The sequence below is a fragment of the Capricornis sumatraensis genome, chromosome 4 (assembly GCF_032405125.1).
Source record: "Capricornis sumatraensis isolate serow.1 chromosome 4, serow.2, whole genome shotgun sequence".
NCBI lineage: Eukaryota > Metazoa > Chordata > Mammalia > Artiodactyla > Bovidae > Capricornis > Capricornis sumatraensis.
In genome coordinates, this window is record NC_091072.1 from 76,310,769 (window position 1) to 76,332,346 (window position 21,578).

At 39.7% G+C, this 21,578-nt stretch overlaps 1 protein-coding gene across 1 annotated transcript; it reads left to right on the forward strand.

Moving 5' to 3' along the window:
• Positions 1 to 3,164: 3,164 nt before the first annotated feature.
• Positions 3,165 to 4,082, forward strand: LOC138078503 (olfactory receptor 8S1-like). Its single transcript, XM_068971332.1, has one exon. The coding sequence runs from the start codon at positions 3,165 to 3,167 to the stop codon at positions 4,080 to 4,082; it is 918 nt and encodes a 305-aa protein (XP_068827433.1).
• Positions 4,083 to 21,578: the final 17,496 nt, after the last annotated feature.

The window sequence follows — 21,578 nt, forward strand, 5'->3', positions numbered from 1 at the left end:
GGGCATGTATTAGTGTTCTTTATCCATTAGCCTGTATAAGCAGGCTATTTTGTCTACAGCTGGAATTTAGCTTGGCTGTGGTAAATGATGAGTTTCTTTTTTAAAATTTATTAATTTTAATTGGAGGATAATTTCCTTACAATATTGTGGTGGTCTTGCCATACATCGACATGCATCACCCCTGGGTGCACACGTGTCCCCCTATCCTGAAAGCCCCCTACCCACCTCCCGCCCCACTCTGGGTTGTCCCAGAGCACTGGCTTTGCGTGCCCTGCTTCATGCATCGAATTTGCACTGGGCATCTGTTTTACATATGGTAATTTACATGTTTCAATGCTATTCTCTCAAATCATCCCAACCTTGCCTTCTCCTACATAGTCCAAAAGTTCTTTATATCTGTGTCTCTTTTGCTGCCTTGCATATAGTATCATTGTTACTGTCTTTCTAAATTCCATATATATGTGTTAATATACTGTATTGGTGTTTCTCATTCTGACTTACTTCACTGTGTATAATAGCCTCCAGTTTCATCCACCTCATTAGAACTGACTCAAATGTGTTCTTTCTTACAGCTGAGTAATATTCCATTGTGTATATGTACCACAACTTCATTATCCCTTCGTCTGCTGATGGACATCTAGGTTTCTTCCATGTCCTAGCTATTGTAAACAGTGCTGCGATGAACACTGGGGTACATGTGTCTCTTTTGATTCTGGTTTCCTCAGTGTGTATGCCCAGCAGTGGGATTGCTGGGTCATGTGGCAGTTTTATTTCCAGTTTTTAAAGAAATCTCCACACCATTCTCCATAGTGGCTGTACAAGTTTGCATTCCCACCAGCAGTGTAAGAGGGTTCCCTTTTCTCCACACCCTCTCCAGCATTTACTGTTTGTAGACTTTTTGATGACAGCTATTTTGACCAGTGTGAGATGATACCTCATTGTGGTTTTGAGGAAGCCCATTTGTAAGAACATTTTTGAGCAACTTCTTTGGGCCAATGCTGGGTACTTTTGTATGTCTCATTCTAAAATGAACTCTTCTCAGACTGTCTTTCTTTGGAAGTGATCTAGTCAGCTAACTGCATCTAATTGTGATAACAAATGAAAATTTATAGTGGTACCATTTTCAGAGCTATTTACATTCTCAATTTGGAATCTGAAGCATCAATTCTGAATAAATGAAGCATCAAGGACAGTGAATTTGTAGCACCAGGTAAACAAAATAAGTGATTTTATTTACTTCTGTGACCAGAAGTAACTAACTCACTACACCTCTATCTTTGAAGAAGTATGGCCCCTGATAGAGCAGTTTCTAGGTTTGTCTTTCATAAAAATGCTGTATGCAAGATTTTTACTCGTTGGCTTCTATTTATAAGAGAATAAGTTTACCCAAGGTTTAAGGAATTTCTATTGCTAGTAAGTAGGACTCCATTTAGAGATGAGTAAAATGGAGGGCACCAAAATGGAAGGGACCTTCCTTTTTGGTGCCCTCCAAAATATAATGGGTGGTTCTCTGTATTTCATGACTTGATTTTCCAGTGTCTTCTGCCAATGATGCAATGTTTTCAAGATGAATCCAGATTGCTATAGCTAGAGCTACACTAGTAAGTAAAAGGAAAAAAAAAAAAAAAAACAAGTGTTAATATTGTAAAATTATTATAATCCCCACATGAGAGGAAGGTTTGAGGTTTTATAAATAATATATACAACTTACCCTTTTTATTTTCATCTTTTAGAAATCAAGGACGACGTCTGTATGCAACAGGAATTTTCAGACTCCATCTTAATGCTGAAAATTCACACTGACCTTCAGACTTAATCATCTTCCAGATCATTGGATTAAGAAAAAAGTTTTTGTTTAATTCTGTTTTAGTTGTTGCTCAACTAGGTGAGAAATACAGATAACATGAACTTGATTTTTAAGAATAGCTCTGGTTCCAGGTGTTGTTTGGATAAACATGATAGAGAAATCATAATTCCTTTGGTAAACTGGGTGGTGGATCTTTCACTGTGAACCCAAGATATTGAGCAGGACGGGAAAGGCTGAGATGGTGGAGTCAATAGTGTTGACGGGTCATCCTGAGTCTTGGGCTATGATTTCAGTCGTCAGTTCAGCGGAGAGAACGAGAAGGCCAATCTTTAGAAAGTTAGAGGGTACTCTTTATTTACAAATGGCATGAAGGCACAGACAAGAGATGCACCTGAGTAAAGTACACAAGCTGAGCATGGAGATTATGAGCAGTATGTTCCCATATTATTGGTCAGCAGTTTCCTATGATCACCTTTATAACATCTGGGATATTGCTGTGCCCCTTTCTCTTTAATTAATTCCCTTTCTCCTCACTCTGCGAATCTCCAGCCACTACCCCTCTTCACATTCCATTATTGACCCTATTTAAATAGTTAGTGAAAAATAAAAGCCTTTTTTTTTTTTAAATTGCAGATTCCTTTTTAAAACCAAATCTACTTACTTCATGCAAGTTTGGTGCAGTAAACCCTCTCATGCCTTTGGCCATGCTCTGCTTCTGCTCTGAGACCCAGCTGCTCTCCAAGACACCATTTCTGCAATTTTCTCTTATTCCTCTTGTAATTTCTCCCTCTTTACTAGTTTATTATCAACAGTTCACAAACATCTTCAAGTAACTTTAATAATAAAGCAATAGCAAGTAAACTCCTAAGACATTAAAGAAAGAACAATAAAAGTGGAGAGGGAGTTGATAGGGTTGGGATCCTACAACCCAAGTGGATCTAGGACTGGCTTCCCTGGTGGCTCAGAGGGTAAAGCGTCTGCCTGCAATGTGGGAGACCTGGGTTTGATTGCTGAGTCGGGAAGATCCCCTGGAAAAGGAAATGGCAACCTACTCTGGTACTCTTGCCTGGAGAATCCTGTGGATGGAGAAGCCCGTAGGCTACAGTCATGGGGTCAAAAAGAGTTCAACATGACTGAGAAACTTCACTTTTCACATTTTGGGATCCCACAGAAAAAAATTATTACAGGTTTTGGTAAACTTAGAGACTTGAGGAAGTTTATCATTTCAGAACTTACATTTTTGATTAGGCATAAAGCTTTGTGAATGGAGAGGGTTAAAACACTTGGATATTTGTTAGACATCAGAAAAGATTTCACCTGAATTTTTTCTTGCATTCCCAAGAAAATACTTAAGGCAATGAGAAACCACAGTGTTGTCTCTGAGTTTATTCTCCTCGGGCTGTCTGCTGACCCCCAAATCCAAGCTCTGCTCTTTGTGCTGTTCTTTGTTATTTACATTCTGACCCTGATGGGGAACCTGATGCTGCTGCTGGTGATCAGGGTGGATTCCCAGCTTCACATCCCCATGTACTTTTTCCTGGGACAGCTGTCCTTTCTGGATCTCTGCCACTCTTCTGTGACTGTACCCAAGCTATTGGAGAACCTCCTGTCTGAGAAGAAAACCATCTCAGTAGAGTGCTGCATGGCTCAGGTCTTCTTTGTGTTTGCCACTGGAGGCACAGAATCCTGCCTACTTGCTGTCATGGCCTATGACCGCTATGTTGCCATCACTTCTCCTCTGCTCTATGGCCGGGTGATGAGCAGACAGCTGTGTATGGAGCTGGTGGGGGGCTCATGGGGCTTGGCTTTTCTGGATGCTCTCATCAATATCCTTGTAGCTCTCAACTTAGACTTCTGTGAGGCTCAAAATATCCACCACTTCAGCTGTGAGCTGCCCTCTCTTTACCCTTTGTCTTGCTCCGATGTGTCTGCAAGCTTTACTGCCCTGCTCTGCTCCAGCCTCCTGCATTTCTTTGGAAATTTCTTCTTGATATTTTTCTCCTATGTTCACATTTTGATCACCATCCTGAGCATCAGCTCCACCAAAGGCAGAAGTAAGGCCTTCTCCACCTGTTCCTCCCACCTCACTGCAGTGGTCTTCTTTTACAGCTCAGGTTTACTCCGCTATCTCATGCCAAATTCAGGATCCATTCAGGAGCTGATCTTCTCCTTGCAGTATAGTGTGGTCACTCCCATGCTGAATCCTCTCATCTACAGCCTGAAGAACAAGGAGGTGAAGGCAGCTGTGAGAAGAATGCTGAGAAGATGTTTCTAGTGTTTCAAACCATAGATAAGAAAAAATCAAAATGATGAGGAACTTGGGTAGAATTGCAATAAATAATGCCTGGATATTTAGGAGAATTCTCTGATATAAGGATCTGCAAGAGGCCGTACATTTTTTCTTGAAAATACTTCAGAAAAGGTGAAAGTGTTTTATGGAATGATACCAGTTTCATCCTAGAAACTGGAAGAGGAAGGTAGCTAGATGAACCTTTTATCTCACAATTCTTCTTACAAAAATATTTAATTTATTACACACAGTATGGTAGATATTGTTATTATCTGCTTAGGCATTCTTTACCATTTTTCCAGTAACTAAACTCCAACTAAAGTCTCATAGAGACTGTTAACCACAGTGTCCCCAAATCTTCCCCATCTCTTCTCATTACCTGCTCATCCTTTTTGACACAGTGGCTGGTACAGGAATGAGCGCATGGTCAATGCCAGATCACTCACCCTCTTAAGATATTTGAAACTGTTTATTTTATTGAATCTACATGTTCCAATAGAGATTACAAGTAACACATTTGTTTATCCTACTTCAAACCATTTACCTTATGCCCAACCATCTCCAGCTTTGTGGCAGCCTCATGACAAAAGATTTCTTGGTTCATACACGTGCACGTTCAGTCACTTCAGTCATGTCCATCTCTTTGCGATCCTATGGACTGTGGCCTGCCAGGCTCCTCTGTCCATGGGACTCTCCAGGCAAGAGTGGGTGGGTTGAGTGGGTGGGTGGAGTGGGTTGCTGTGCCCTCCTCCAGGGAATCTTCCTGACCCAGGGATTGATCCTGCAGCTTCTGCGTCTCCTGCGTTGCAGGCGATTCTTTGCCACTGAGCCACCGAGGGAGCCCTGGCTTGTACACACTGCTGGACGAATAGCTCTGCCCCTGAGCCCTAGTAATGCTGCAGAAAAGGCAGGATGGAAGGAAGTCCGTGGCAGAGCAAGTGCTGTATAGGGCCTGTGACAAACCCCAAGAAGAAACCAAGACAATTTCAGCAAAAGCCCTTTGGATCATGAACACAATTAGAATGCTAGTGAGAAGAAGACTTAGGAGAGGCATATAGATTAAAATTATCATGTCAAAAGTCAATTATTGCTTCTTTCTGAAATTGCTGTTTAGTTTTTTAATTATTTACAAACTATCAGTTATAATCCTCCCATTCACATTGTACTCCCCAGGAGCAGAGAATATAAACTCAAAAGACAGCAGTGACATCTTCTGGCATCTTCACTACTTTTTCAAGAATATTAAAATAGTTTCAGACGTATTTGTTGCACAGTAAATATGTTGGAATGTTCAAGTCATTAGCAGAGAAACAGAATATATCTAGGATGAAATCTCACCAGAGGGACCCCACTGCCAAAGTGGTTTGAAATAATTCTATGAGTAGAATAGCCTATTGTATGAGTGCCAGTCTCTTCCTTCCTGGAGAGTCTAGTTCTGGTCTACAGACTCACAAAAAGTGTGACTCTGGCTGCAAAGTGGTGATTATACACAGGTTCAACAACATTTTCACTCACCAAGGTTGATCTGCTGTTGGCATTGGTGAAAATTATTTTACTAAAGGTCACACACAGATTTTGTTAGATACATTATCAGATACCTTCCACTGTTTCTATTGTGAATTAACAGTTCACTTCCTTGGTTATTTCTAATGTATAGGAATGCTGTGGTATTTGTATATAAATCTTGTACCTTGTTGAACTTGTATCTCAGTAAACTATCTTCCTAATTCTAATGGCTCATTTATACATATTATTGGATTTTTTAATTACATTTTAATTATTTTGTCATACATAAGGAAAAGCAATTTTTTTCCATGCAGTTTTTATATATTTCATTTTTAAAGTTAGTGTAGTAGAGGTCTGCTACAAACATCTTTCTATTGGGATCAGTAAGAAAGCTTCTAATATTTCAGCATTCAGTTCAGTTCAGTCCCTTAGTCATGCCCGACTCTTTGTGACCCCATGAATCGCAGCACACCAGGCCTCCCTGTCCATCACTCAGACTCATGTCCATCGAGTCAGTGATGCCATCCAGCCATCTCATCTTCGGTCGTCCCCTTCTCCTCCTGCCCCCAATCCCTCCCAGCATCAAAGTCTTTTCCAATGAGTCAACTCTTTGCATGAGGTGGCCAAAGTACTGGAGTTTCAGCTTCAGCATCATTCCTTCCAAAGAACACCCAGGGCTGATCTCCTTCAGAATGGACTGGTTGGATCGCCTTGCAGTCCAAGGGACTCTCAAGAGTCTTCTCCAACACCACAGTTCAAAAGCATCAATTCTTCTGTGCTCAGCTTTCTTCACAGTCCAAGTCTCGCATCCATACATGACCACTGGAAAAACTATAGCCTTGACTAGATGGACCTTTGTTGGCTAAGTAATGTCTCTGCTTTTGAATATGCTATCTAGGTTGGTCATAACTTTTCTTCCAAGGAGTAAGCATCTTTTAATTTCATGGCTGCAGTCACCATCTGCAGTGATTTTAGAGCCCCCCAAAATAAAGTCAGCCACTGTTTCTACTGTTTCCCCATCTATTTCCCATGAAGTGATGGAACCAGATGCCATGATCTTCGTTTTCTGCATGTTGAGCTTTAAGCCAACTTTTTCACTCTACTCTTTAACTTTCATCAAGAGGCTTCTTAGTTCCTCTTCACTTTCTGCCATAAGGGTGAGTCATCTGCATATCTGAGGTGATTGATATTTCTCCCGGCAATCTTGATTCCAGCTTGTGCTTCTTCCAGCCCAGCGTTTCTCATGATGTACTCTGCATATAAGTTAAATAAGCAGGGTGACAATATACAGCCTTGACGTACTCCTTTTCCTATTTGGAACCAGTCTGTTGTTCCATTTCAGCATTAAGAATGATTATTCTGTTTCTGATCAATACCTTTAACTTATTATAAGATGTCTCTTCTAACAGTATTTTGCTAAGAATTGGTGTCAGGTTTTATCAAGTGCTTTTTCTATCGAGGACCAGGACGTTTTCTCTTTTGTTTACGAATATGTTTTATCTGTTACATAATAAGCTTGCAATAAATACATGTCAAATAAAAAAGTAAATTTATTGAAATAATCTTATGGCTTTTACTGTTTAGGTTTTTAATAATAAATTGTATTGCTAGGTGTTGTGGTGTTGAAGAATTGTTACATTCCTGAAATCACCCTACTTAGGTAGAGTAGTAAAATTTGAATTAACTTTTGCCACTGTTTGACTTAGCAATTTCCTATTGACATTCATAAGTGAGATAGTGTAAGTTTTTTGTTGCAGTCATGTGGTCTGTTTTTTTTCAACAACATTATTGAGATATTTCACACATCACAAAGCTCGCCTGTTCAAAGTGGACAATTCAGTGGTTTCTAGCATATTCATGGAATTGTGCAACCATTACTATATAACCCAACCTCAAAATGTTTTCATCACCCTAAAATAAACCCACTACCCATGGCTGTCACTCTCCATTCCTAAGCCCCAACCCTGCCCTTAGGCAGTCACTAATCTACTTTTTATCTTTATAGATTTGCCTGTTTTAGACATTTGAATTTGTCATCTTTTTATTTTCTTAAAGTATTTGCATAAAAAGGCTTATCACTCCCTTGAAGATTTTATAAAACTCATCTTAAAAAATTTAAAGATTTCTTGTCTTTTTGTTGTTGTGGAGGAAAAATTTTGATTACCAGCTTGTTTCTTTTAATAAATAGTCATGTATTTTTTTATTTATTCATGAATCAATTTTAGTGATTTTTAATTTTTGTCTGTTATTCACTTAATGTTTTTAACTTTATTGGTATTTTGCTGCTTACTATAACAATTTTCAAATGTTTTGCAGCATTCATTTAATTTAGAAATAAATTTCTTTACAACAAAATTGAAAGAATTTTATGATCAACATCTATATAATCACGGCCTTCCCTGATAGCTCAGTTGGTAAAGAATCTGCCTGCAGTGCAGGCGACCCTGGTTCAATTTCTGGGTTGGGAAAATCTGCTGGAGAAGGGATAGGCTACCCTCTTCAGAATTCTTGTGTTTCCCTTGTGGCTCAGCTGGTAAATAATCTGCCTGCAATGCGGGAGACATGGGTTCGATCCCTGGATTGGGAAGATCCCTTGGAGAAGGAAAAGGCTACCCACTCCAGTATTCTGGCCTAGAGAATTCCATGGACTGTATGGTCCATGGGGTCACAAAGAGTTGGACAGAACTGAGTGACTTTTACTCACTTTCACTATATAAGCACACCTGAATTTTACTGTTAACTTTTTAGTATACATACATGTCTTATCTATAGATCCATCAATCCATTAATGCATTTCAAAAAAAGACACCAATATACTTCACCCTAAATGCTTTAGCATGCATATCATTAACTACAGTTCAGAATTTGACTATACCTTCTCTTTTTCTTTTGAGGTAATTCTATGTGCTGAAATAGTGTCATTCGGTGAATTTTGATAAAGTCAAACTGCTGTGTAATCCAAATCCCTGTTCAAACAGAGTATTACCAACCCCTTAGCAAACTACCTCATGTTCCTTTCCAGTCAGTCTTGTCCCCACTTTTCTTCTTCTTAACCACTCTTCTGCTTTGTAAAACACTGCATAAATGGAATCAAATGGTATTCAACATTTTGTGTCAAGATTATTTCATTCAGTGTGTTTCTGAGATCCATGCATGTTGTTCATTATCAGTAATTTATTTTCTTTTTTATTGCTGAGTAATATATTAATATACCATTGTATGAATACATTCCACTTGCTTATCCATTCTGTTGGGTTGTTTCCAGTTTGGGACTATTAGTAATAAAGCTACTATAAACATTCTTGTAAAAACTCTTTAGCACAAATATTTTTATTTATCCTGGGAATATTTAGTATTGGAATTATTGGGTCATAGTAGGCATAAGTTTTATAAGAAATTTTCACATTTTTTCCAAAAGGGTTATATCATTTGACGGATCTACCAACAGTGTTTGAGCGTTCTGTTCGCTCCACATCTCACCAACATTTCGTGTAGTCAGCCTTTCTAATTTAAGCTTTTTTTTTGGTTGATTTCTGGTGAAATATACACATGATTTGGGGGCTCTCCTCGTGGTGCTGGTGGTAAACAACCTGTGTGCCAATACAGGTAGATGTAAGACACGTGGGTTTTGTCCCTGGGTTGGGAAGATCCCCTGGAAGAGGGCATGGCAACCCACTCCAGTATTCTTGCCTAGAGAATCCCATGGACAGAGGAGCCTGGTGGGCTATGGTCCTTAGGGTTGCAAAGAGTAGGACATGGCTGAAGCGACTTAGTATGCATACATCCATGTGATTTTAGTTGGCATTTCCCTGATAGTTAATGATGTTGAATGTTTTAAATATTTAGTAGGCATTAATGTATTTTCTTATATGAAGTGTTTGATCAAACTTTTTGCTCATTTTAAATTATATTTTTTATTAAGTACAAGGAGTTTTTTAAAATTGATTTTAATTTTTTGATATAAATTTATTTATTTTAATTGGAGGTTAATTACTTTGCAATATATGAAACGAATCGCCAGTCCAGGTTTGATGCATGATATTGGATGCTTGGGGCTGGTGCAGTGAGAGGACCCAGAGGGATGGTACGGGGACGGAGGAGAGAAGGGGGTTCAGGATGGGGAACATGTGTATACCTGTGGCGGATTCATGTTGGTGTATGGCAAAACCAATACAATATTGTAAAGTAGTAGGAGTTTTTAATGGGCTTCCCAGGTGGCTCAGGGATAAAGAATGAGCCTCCAAAGCAGAAGACCCGGGTTTGATACCTGGGTTGGGAAGATGCCCTGAAGGAGGCAATGACAATATTCTTGCCTGGGAAATCCCATGGACAGAGGCTGGTGGACTAAGTCCATAGGGTCACAAAAAGTCAGACGGGACTTAGTGACTAAACAACCACCAATGCCAGGAGTTTTTAATATATCTTGGGGACTAGTCCTTGTCATATCTGTATTTTATCTTTTCTCCCAGTCTTTGGGTTTTTAAAAATTATTTTTATTGTCTTCTTAAAAATTTGTTTATTTTAATTGAAGGATAATTACAGTATTGTGATGATTTTTGCGATATATCAGTATGAATCGACCGCGCTGTCCCCTCCATCCTGAACCCCCTCCCTACCCTCTCCACAGCCTATCCCTCTGGTTGTCACAGAGCACCGGCTTTGGGTGCCCTGCTTCCTACATCAAACTCACACTGATTATCTATTTTATATATGGTAATACATATGTTTCCATGCCATTCTTTCAAATCATCCCACCCTCTCCTTCTCCTGGTCCCATCACTTCATGGCAAATAGATGGGGAAACAATGAAAACAGTGACAGACTTTATTTTCTTAGGCTTCCAAATCACTGCAGATGGTGATTGCAGCCATGAAATTAAAAGACGTTTGCTCCTTGGAAGAAAAGTAGTATAAGACCTGGCGACTTCCTGTGGAGTTAAACCCTGATGCAGGCCTGACAAAGCTGTGGACAATCCAGAGGAAGCCCTGGAGTGAGTCTAGGCCGCCGGGGTCCAGCCCCGGTGGATCCAGGGTAATTCGAAGGTGGGGACAGAATTGGTGTCCTGGAAAAAACGTATTTAATCACAGATATAGAGGGTGATTAGAAACAGATAGTGCAGTAGGAGAATTAGTCGAGAAAAGAGGCTGAATAACTGGTTTACATGGAATACCAATCACCACCTATGTAGGCCACAGGCGTCTTTCCATTCTCCCAAAGGAGAGGAGGCACTGAGGCCTCCCCGGTCCAATCTCAGAAGCCCAGGCAGAATTAGCAGGCTTGGTGAGTACCCACATTTCAGATGGAAATTCAGCCAGGAAAACAGGGAGCGAGAAAGAAACGACATGGGGGAATCAGTCTTTCCAGAAACTGATCTGATTTCTTTATTTTTCAGGTGTGTTTATATACCTTTTTGTTATACATAGGGATGAATACAGAGTCACACGGGGATCAGCAGACCTGACCCTTGTCACAATCAGGTGCTTCATATAAAATTATACAAAGGTCTTATGAGTTTCATCATCTTCTGGCTATGAGGTCTGCTGACATTTTATGGCCCTTTCTGATACTGGTCAGTTAACCAGAAAACTTATTTTTCCAGGGGTGATTTTTTCTTAACTCAGGCGCCACCCTCCAAATAAAGTTGCATTCCTATAGGGTAAGGGTGTAGTGAGTTACAATCAAGAAAGGAATTTACTTAACCTAAGGTTTAACATGATTAATCTTAAAGGTAAATACTTATTTCTCCTATATGCTAGTTATATTCATTATAAATGCAGGAATATGGAGATTTAGCAGCAGTTATTGGCTCAACAAATGTAAACCCTTCACCAATGTTTCCCTTAAGATCTATTTAGTCTTAAGATAGTGATAAATTTACATTTTTGCATAGCAAGGACACAGTAATTTATAGTGATTTATAACAAAGTACAGTGATCTATAACAAAAGAGAAAATTCATTAACTCAAAAAGTCTAGTATTGCTAACATCAAAAACTATATTTCCTTTTCTATATTCCAAATACATTCATTAATATATTTCCAGGTACCTAAGGATATGGAGGCCTGATGGCAATCATTGACTCATCAATGAAAAAAGCCCTATGCTAATACTCCAAACTCCCTGTGCTGTTTATGATTGAGAGATTGTCACACAAGCTAGTCTGTCAGCAGAGAGGTTTGACCTGAGACATCCTTGTCACACCCAGGGCAGGGAGTTAGCAGTCATTATTGGCAGGACAAATGAAAAAACCCTTCACCAATATAATTCCTAATCATCCTACTAATACTATACTAATGATCTTCTAACTTCTCAAAAGAGTCTGTATTTAGAAAGTTTTAAAACATCTTGTGCCTCTCAAGGTTGGGAGGCTGTAAACAATCACATGTGGCCTGACGAACCTGATCAGGCAGGCCAGAGAACCTTCAGAGTTCGTAAGTTGAAACACTCTTGTCACGCCCAGGAATTTTTATTAACTGGAGCTGCAAGTTAACCCCTTCTCTGAGAGAAATGGTTATGGGGGAGAGCTCCCCGTAAAGTACTCTGATTTGGGGGTAGATGCTCCGGAACAGGGGGTTTCCTGAGGCTTGATCACGCCTTTGCATATGCCAAGCTTCCTTCCTCATGACCTTTGCCATGGGTGGAGTTCCTCACGCTGGCTCCCAACACTAGACCATCAGAGTTGTCCCACAGCAGGCCAGAACAGCCAGGCCTTATAGGACTGTCTCACTTAATCAGTGGTACAGTCTGTCCTTAGAAGGACACAGCCTTGGCCAGGTCACTTCCCGCACCTGAGGCAGACACTGAAGGAGCTAACAGCTGGAAGCTGTCTGCTAACTGCACGCCCTGCGTCTGGGCAACGTGCATTGGTGCTATCACTTCAGTCATGTCTGACTCCTTGCAACCCCATGACTATAGCCTGCCAGGCTCCTCGGTCTGTGAAATTTTTCCAGGCAAGAATACTGGAGTGGGTTGCCATTGCCCTCCTCCAGGGGATTTCCCTGACCAAGGATTGAACCTTGCATTAGCAGGCAGGTTCTTTACCACTACCACCACCTGGGCAGCAGGTCTTACTAAAGCAGAATCTTGGCAGTTTCTCTCTGTGTCTGCCACAACCTACAAAAACAAGGCTAGTGGGACTTAACAGTTGTTGCTGCTATGATTAGTCTCTAGACTGTAACTTCTTTCTATTCCTTGCTCCCTTCCCTGAGACCCGTTAGAGCTTCCTTTCAACATCAGCTCACATTCTGCTAGGTGAGCCAGGACTGCATTGCTGAGGCATATGAGACTTAAATTTCTATCCTTTATAGGATGTGGCACCTGTAACTACATGTCAAGATACATCCCGGATGATCACCTGAGTGCCACACATTTTCTCCGTTATTTCTATTATGTAGAAACAGCCCTACCTCACAATGGTCATTGGTGACCATTCCTGCCATTGCTTCCTGCATCTCAGACATTTCACCTCGGATTAGTTCCCTACTACTCTATGTACACTTTTTAGATAAGACTTTTAGTGAGAAGCTATTGGTTTCAGGTTCTCTGTTGTTTTGTTTGTCAGAAATTGCTTTTATTTAATGCCTACTTGAAAGACAGTTGCCCTGAGTATAGAATTCTACATACATAGTTTCTCTCGGCTTCCTATCTTCTGGCTTTCTCCTGGTTGTCATGAAGACAAGCCCAATTTCATTGTCATCCCCAGGTGGATAATTGATCACTTATAGCTGCTTTTCTATACTCCATACATTTGGTATTCATGGTAGTTTCACTATCATGTGGCTAGATTTATATTCATTTTTTATTAATCTACTTTGTATTTATTGGAATTCCTGGAAGATATTTTACAGTATTACCTCTTCTTCATCATCTGTGAACCCACTCCAGTGTTCTTGCCTGGAGAATCCCAGGGACAGGGGAGCCTGGTGGGCTGCCATCTATTGGGTCGCACAGAGTCGGACATGACTGAAGCGACTTAGCAGCAGCAGCATCTGTGAACTTTCACAACTCTGATTAAACATGTATTATATCTTCTATCATTCTCTTATCTTCTTTCTAGTATTTTTAATCTATTGTTTCTTAGAACTGCAAACTGATTAACTTCTTTGTTTTAATAATACAATTTATCAGTTCGCTCTAAAACCGTATTTAGTCACTTGTTTAATTCATCCTTGAAATTTTGGATTTCAATTATAAGTGTGTGTTCATGTGTTTATTACATTTCTACAATTTCTGGTTTTTTTTTTTCTCAAATGACTTCATTGTGCTCAGTAAGTCTTATTCCTCGATATAAGTTTACATTGCAAACTTCCCTTATTTCTAAAAATATGTTTAAATAAGCTATTTTATTTTTGGTAACTAATAATCCCAGTATCAAATATCTGGCATTTCTGATTCTTGGTTTTGATCTCATTTCTCATTCATGGTGAGATTTTTCTCTATGTGTTTGATTTTCTTTTTAGTATCTGTGGTTCATTTTTCTTAGAAATTTTATCAGTGGGAATACTTTGAAACTTGAAATTGTATCCCTCAAGTAAATTTTCACCCATCTCTATCACTTGTCCCAGAGCATAGCCAACCTGGAACTTTAAAATTAAATTCCTCATTTGATATGTTCAGAATCACATAAAGAAGCTGGAATTTAGAAATCCTCTTTGATGTTATGACTGTAAAATTTCCCTTTCCACTCAGAACCAATAGTCCCAGTTAATACATAATTCTAAATTAAAATCCCCACCAAGGATAGGCTCTAGGTTAAGGCTAATCTGTAAAGTGGAGCGTCAGGAGTTCAACAGAAACCCTTGGGGTAAAGTCAGATTTGGCACTCACATCATTATGTCCTGGCTTTCGTTTGGCATTTGACTTTGCAAAATCCTTTTCTTTTTCCACGTTCCATAAATGTATTTAAAATGGTAATTTAGAAAAATGCTATGTCCACTGATTTAACTTTTCCAGTTTCAACAGTCATTGAGGGTGTCCAGTCTGCTATATGCAAGAAAAAGTGATCCCTCAAATTTCTTTATTTACTATTACTAATTTTCATGAAAATGTTTTTATCCACATATAGATTGGGCACATTCTTTTAAATAAGTGTATAATATACTTATATGAATATACAGTAATTCTACTCTGCTTCTGGTATTTTTTCTAAGTCGCTTCAATCGTATCCGACTCTGTGCAACCCCATAGACGGCAGCCCACCAGGCTCCCCCATCCTTGGGATTCTCCAGGCAAGAACACTGCAGTGGGTTGCCATTTCCTTCTCCAAGGCATGAAAGAAAAAAGTGAAAGTGAAGTCACTCAGTCGTGTCTGACCCTCAGTGACCCCATGAACTGCAGCCCACCAGGCTCCAGGTTGTTTTTAATTATTATTATTACAAACAGGAATGTGTTTACCTCTATGAACATAAGTAAGTATTGCTTTAGGACTGATTTCTAAAAATGAAATTTCAGGGTCAGAGATTAAATCTCACACAGTTAAATTTTTAACAAAATTTTTGAGGCAAGTTTATATACAATAGCTATACATATGTAAAGTATACAGTTTGATAAGCTTTAACATATGTATACACCTATGACCAGCACAATGAGTATAATGGACAAGTTGTCATCCCTAAATATTTCCTTATGTTGCTCTGTGATCCCTCCCTTTCAACTCTGTCTATCATCCTAGTAGTCTACTAATTCTGTTATTTCTGCAGTAGTTTCAATTTATTGATTTTCCCACTCACTATGGATTCTTTTCTGCTTATTTACATGCCTGGGAATTTTTTATTGTAACCATATAATATGAATTTTACCCTGTTAGAAGCTTGAAATCTTTTTGAATTCCTGAAAGTATTCTTGAGCTTTATTTGCAGAGCAGTTAGGTTACTTTCAGGTTTTGTTTTAAAGCTTCATTAGGCAAGACCAGAGCAGTCTTTAGTCATGTTTAATTTTCCCTAGTATTGAGGCAGTACTTTGCTGAACACTCTGAGGAAGAAATCACAAGGCCCACATGAAGGCAATTTCCAGACAGAGATATATGAGGACAGAGGAGCATAAAGAGGAAAAAAAAAAGCAAACAAGAAAAAACCCAATTCAAATTAGTCTGTGAGCCATAATTTCAAAACATGAGGAAAGACAGACCAAAAAAATTCAGTAATCTTAAGAGGAATAACTGAATGAAAATTCACATTATGACCTATAATGACAAAAATCTTTTAAATAGATGTAGTTAAAGATATTCAGAAGGGTTAAATGAAGGCATAATTTCCATTTACAACAAACAGGTAATATGGCAGGGGAAAAAAACCAAGATCACAGAGATATAAAAACATTGCATTAGTATTTTGGAAAAAATGGCCGCTAAAATGAAAATGTTACTATATGAAACAAACCCTAGACTTTATTTAATTATTAGAATATCTCAATGTTGTTGAAGATGGACAGTCATACTGAGAAACTCATACATAGTAAAGCACATAGACACAAGATATTAAAGATATAAATGAGCTACTAAGAGGCTCCAACATTCTAATAGAAGGACTTAAGGGGGTCAAGGAAATAAAACATGAAGATATAAAGTCTGAAGACATAATTGTAACAAATTCGGCATAGTTTAAGAAAATATGACTGATAAGAACAAACTAGTGGTTACTCCTGGGAAGAGGGAAAGAAGGAGGGTCAAGACAGGGAATTAGGAAGTACAAACTACTAAATATAAAATGAATGAGCTACAAGTGTGTATTGTACAGCACAGAGAATATAATTAATTAATATATTGATTAATATAATATAATATTATAAATTGAGTATAACCTTTAAAAATTGTGAATCACTATGTGTGGCCTTCCCAGGCAGCTCAGTGGTAGGGAATCTGCCTTCCAAGCAGGAGATGCAGGTTCAATCCCATGTTCAGGAGGATTCCCTGGAGAAGGAAATGGCAACCCCCTCCAGTATTATTGCCGGGAGAATCCCATGGACAGAGAAGCCTGGTGGGCTGCAGTCCATAGGGTCTCAGAGTTGGACATGACTAAGTGACTAATATTTTCATGTTGTACACTTGAAATTTATATTGTAAACCAACTGTACTTCCATAAAAAAAATGGCTTGTCAAGTACTTCAAGGAAAGACAAATTCAGATTAGACAATGAAATGATAGATTATTGAAGAGAAGACTTCCAATTTCATCTTAGAGATGTTGATAACTGGAAGGAGCACCACTGTTATCATTGCAACATTAAAATTGCTATACGTACTGCAGATTAGCACCGCAGTTCTTGAACCCATAAGCAACTTCAGGTTCCAGGGCAAATGGCTAATTTGAAATCTAGAGAGAGACAGGCAACAACAGCATGGCTCCAGGATCTAAGCTTAACTAGAATAGATATCACTAAAAGCCACAGAAGCTGGTATGAAGAATAAACACATTTTTAAGAATTCCTAAAGACTGAGTATAGACTAGTGTGAGAATAAGATGGGGCCCCTGAGACCACAGATACTAGAGGTTGACACTTTCTTGCAGGCTTTTCCTTTGAGAAATGTGTAAAGAAACAGAATACCCTAACAGAGCCTCCCTGTGGTGCTGGATGGAGTAGGCAACAGCAGCCTTTAGAGAAACTCCACTTAATCCCATCTCTTCTATTCCCCTTATAGAACAAAAGCCTTAATCTGCATGGACAATATAATCAGAACCTTTAGCTTGAAGGTGCTGATAAAATTTCTTCACACCTTGGAAAGAGGAAAAAGGGTGGGGGAGGAGGAGGAGTACTACCCATGGGGAAAGGGCAGGAATTTGTGCTAGACAGAAAAAACATCCACTGCCTACAGAGATACACATATAAGAATTACAGCAGAATTCCCATTAAAACCATGCAAACAAAAAGACAATGGAATGAAATCTTTGAAGTGCTGCAGAAAGAAATGGTCAATTGAGAATTATCAACTCAGAAAAAATAGCCTTCAAAATGAAAGAATAAATAAAGGCTCTCTTGGCAAGCAAAACATTAATTTATTGCCAGAAGACCTACTTTACAAAAAAGTTAAATGAGGCTTCTCAGGTATATGGGCTTCCCTGGTGGCTCAGAGGTTAAAGCGTCTGCCTGCAATGTAGGAGACCTGGGTTCGATCCCTGGGTTGGGAAGATCCCCTGGAGAAGGAAATGGCAACCCACTCCAGTATTCTTGCCTGGAGAATCCCATGGATGGAGGAGCCTGGTGGGCTATAGTCCACGGGGTTGCAAAGAGTCGGACACGATTGAGCAACTTCATTTTCACTTTCACTTTATCAGGTATATAGAATATGATATAGGCTAAGACTTTGTGTGTGTGCATGCTAAGTTATTTCTGTTGTGTCCAACTTTTTGTGACCCTATGGACTGTAGTGCACCAGGCTCCTCTGTCCATGGGATTCTCCAGGCAAGAAAACTGGAGTGGGTTGTCATGCCCTCCTCCAGGGGATCTTTCCGACCCAGGGATTGAAACTACATCTTTTATGTCTCCTGCAAAATTTAACTATTTACAGAACAACTGTCAATGAAAAGTGCTGGGGACCTACCAGAAAAGATCTTTGACAACTGAAGACATAAAGAAGGAAACCATGATGAGACAGGTAGGATAGGGGGACTTATGATATAGTCAAGTACCATATCCCTGAGTGGGTGACCCACGAAAGGGAGAATGACTACATGAACAGGTTCTCACCAAGGATTGAGGGATCTGAACTCCACTTTAGGCTTGCCAACCTGTGGGTCCTGTGCCAGGAAGATAAACTCCCAGAACATTTGGCTTTGAAGGACAATTGGGCTTGCTTGGGGAGTCCCAGAGGGCTGTGTGAAATAGAAACTCTACTCTTAAAGGAAACATGCAAAATCTCACATGTTCTGGTACCCAGGGCAGAAGCAATAATTTGAAAGGAGCCTGGGTCAGACCTACCTGCTGATCTTGGAGAATCTTCTGGAAAGATAGGCACCATCGGTTTTTGGGAACTCCTTCTACCATTGTGGACACTGCTGCTGACACATGCCATTTTGGAATCCTCTCTCTAGCTTATTAGCCTCAGGACCCAGCCCTACCCTTGTCTAACAGCCTGTAGGCAACTGTACTTGTATATCTTGGACAAAGAAACTGACTGGGCAGGGACACAGCCCCATCCTCATAACATTGTACCACAGGAGGTGGTGACCAAAACCATCCTAAAGAAAAAGAAACACAAGAAGGCAAACACAGAGAATAGCACAGGGAAGGAAGAAAGCCTTCTTAAGTGAACAGTGCAAAGAAATAGAGGAAAAAGAATAGGAAAGGCAAGAGATCTCTTTGAGAAAATTGGAGATATCAAGGGAACATTTCATGCAAGGATGGGCATGATAAAGGACAGAAGCTATAAGGACTTAATAGAAGCACAAGATACTAAGAAGAGGTGGCAAGAATACACAAAAGAATACAAAAAAGGTCTTCATGACCTGGATAATCACAATGGTGTGGTCACTCACCTAGAGCCAGGCATCCTGGAGTGTGAAGTCAAGTGAGCCTTAAGAATCATTACTCCAAACAAAGTTAGTGGAAGTGATGGAATTCCAGCTGAACTATTTCAAATCCTAAAAGATGATGCTGTGAAAGTGCTGCATTCAATATGCCAGCAAACTTGGAAAACCCAGAAGTGGCCACAGGACTGGAAAGGGTCAGTTTTCATTCCAATCCCAAAGAAGGTCAGTGCCAAAGAATGTTCTAAATACTGTACAGTTGCACTCATTTCACATGCTGGCAAGGTAATGCTCAAAATCCTTCAAGCTAGGCTTCAACAGTATGTGAATTGAGAACTTCCTGATATACAAACTGGGTTTAGAAAAGGCAAACCCATAAATCAAATTGCCAACATTTACTGGATCATAGAGAAACCAAGAGAATTCCAAGGATTCCAGAGAAACATCTACTTCTGCTTCAGTGACTATGCTAAAGCCTTAGACTGTGTGGATCACAATGAACTGTGGAAATTTCTTAAAGAGATGGGAATACCACACCATCTTATCTGTCTCCTGAGAAACCTGTATGCAAGTCAAGAAACAACAGTTAGAACCAGGCATGGAACAATGGACTGGTTCCCAACTGGGAAAGGAGTACATCAAGGCTGTATATTGTCACCCTGCTTATTTAACTTCTATGTAGAGTACATCATGAGAAGTGCCAGGCTGGATGAATCTCAAGCTAGACTCAAGATTGCTGGAAGAAATATCAACAACTTCAAATATGCAGATGATACCACCCTAATGGCAGAAAGTAAACAGGAAATAAAGAATTTCTTGATAAAGGTAAAAGAGAAGAGTGAAAAAACTTGGCTTAACACTCACAAAACTAACATCATGGCATCTGGTCCCATCATTTCATGGCAAATATATGGGGAAAAAGTGGAAACAGTGACAGATTTCCTTTTCTTGACCTCCAAAATCACTACAGACAGTAACCAGAGTCAGGAAATTAAAGACACATGTTCCTTGGAAGGACAGCTATGACAAACCTAAACAGCATATTAAAAAGCAGAGACATTACTTTGCCGATAAAGGTCCATGTAGTCAAAGCTATGGTTTTTTCCAGTAGTCATGTATGGCTATGAGAGTTGGACTTTAAAGAAAGCTGAGCACCATAAAAAAGGCTGACCTCTCTAGGAGGTCTTGAACCCAGGTCTCCTGCACTGCAGGCAGATTCTTTACTTCTGAGCTACCAGGAAACCCCCTTAAACCTCAACATTCAAAAAAGTAAAATCATGGCCTCTGGTCCCATCACTTCATGGAAAATAAATGGGAAACAATGGAAACAGTGACAGGTTTTCGTTTCTTGGGCTCATAAATCGCTGCGGACCATAACCACATTCAAGAAATTAAAAGACGTTTGTTCCTTGAAAGGAAAGTTAGGTTGACAAACCTAGACAGTATGTTAAAAAGCAGAGATATTCTTTTGCCAACAAAAATTTGTATAGTCAAAGCTATGATTTTTCCAGTAGTCATGCATGGATGTGAGAGTTGGACCATTTAAGAAGGCTGAGCACCAGAGAATTGATGCTTTTGAACTGTGGTGTTGGAAAAGACTCTTAAGAGTCTCTTGGACTGCAAGGAGATCAAACCAGTCAATCCTAAAGGAAATCAACCCTGAATATTCATCGGAAGGACTGATGCTGAAGCTGAAGTTTCAGTACTTTGGCCACCTGATGTGAAGAGCTAACTCATTAGAAAAGACCCTGATTCTGGGAAAGATCAAAGGCAGGAGGAGAAGGGGACAACAGAGGATAAGATGGTTGGATGGCATCACCAACTCGATGGACATGAGTTTGAGTAAGCTCCAGGAGATGGTGAAGGACAGGGAAGCCTGCTGGGGGTCGCAAAGAGTCAGACATGACTGAGCGACTGAACAACAACAACTCCTTTTCCCACTGAGTCCAAAGGCCTGTTCTTTATGTCTGTGTCTCCTTTGCTGTCCTGCATGTATGATCGTTGGTACCATCTTGCAAGATTCCATGCGTATATGTGAATATATGGTATTTGTCTTTCTCTTTCTGACTTACTTCACTCTGTATAATAGGCTCTATGTTCATCCACCTCATGAGAACTGACTAAAATGTGTTCCTTTTTGTAGCTGAGTCACATTCCATTGTGTATATGTACCACAACTTCCTTATCCATCATCTGCTGATGGACATTTAGGTTGCTTCCGTGTCCTAGCTATTGCAGATGCGATGCTACAATGAACATTGGGGTACATGCGTCTTTTTTCAGTTCTGGTTTCCTCAGGGTATATGCCCAGTAGTGGGACTGCTAGTTTGTATGGTGGTTTTATTCATAGTTTTTAAAGGAATCTCTATACTGTTCTCCATAGTGGTTGTATCAGTTTGCATTCCTACCAACAGTGTAAGAGGGTTCCCTTTCCTGCACACCTTCTCCAGTATTTATTGTTTGTATACTTTTTGATGATGATTATTCTGACCAGTGTGAGATGATACCTCATTATG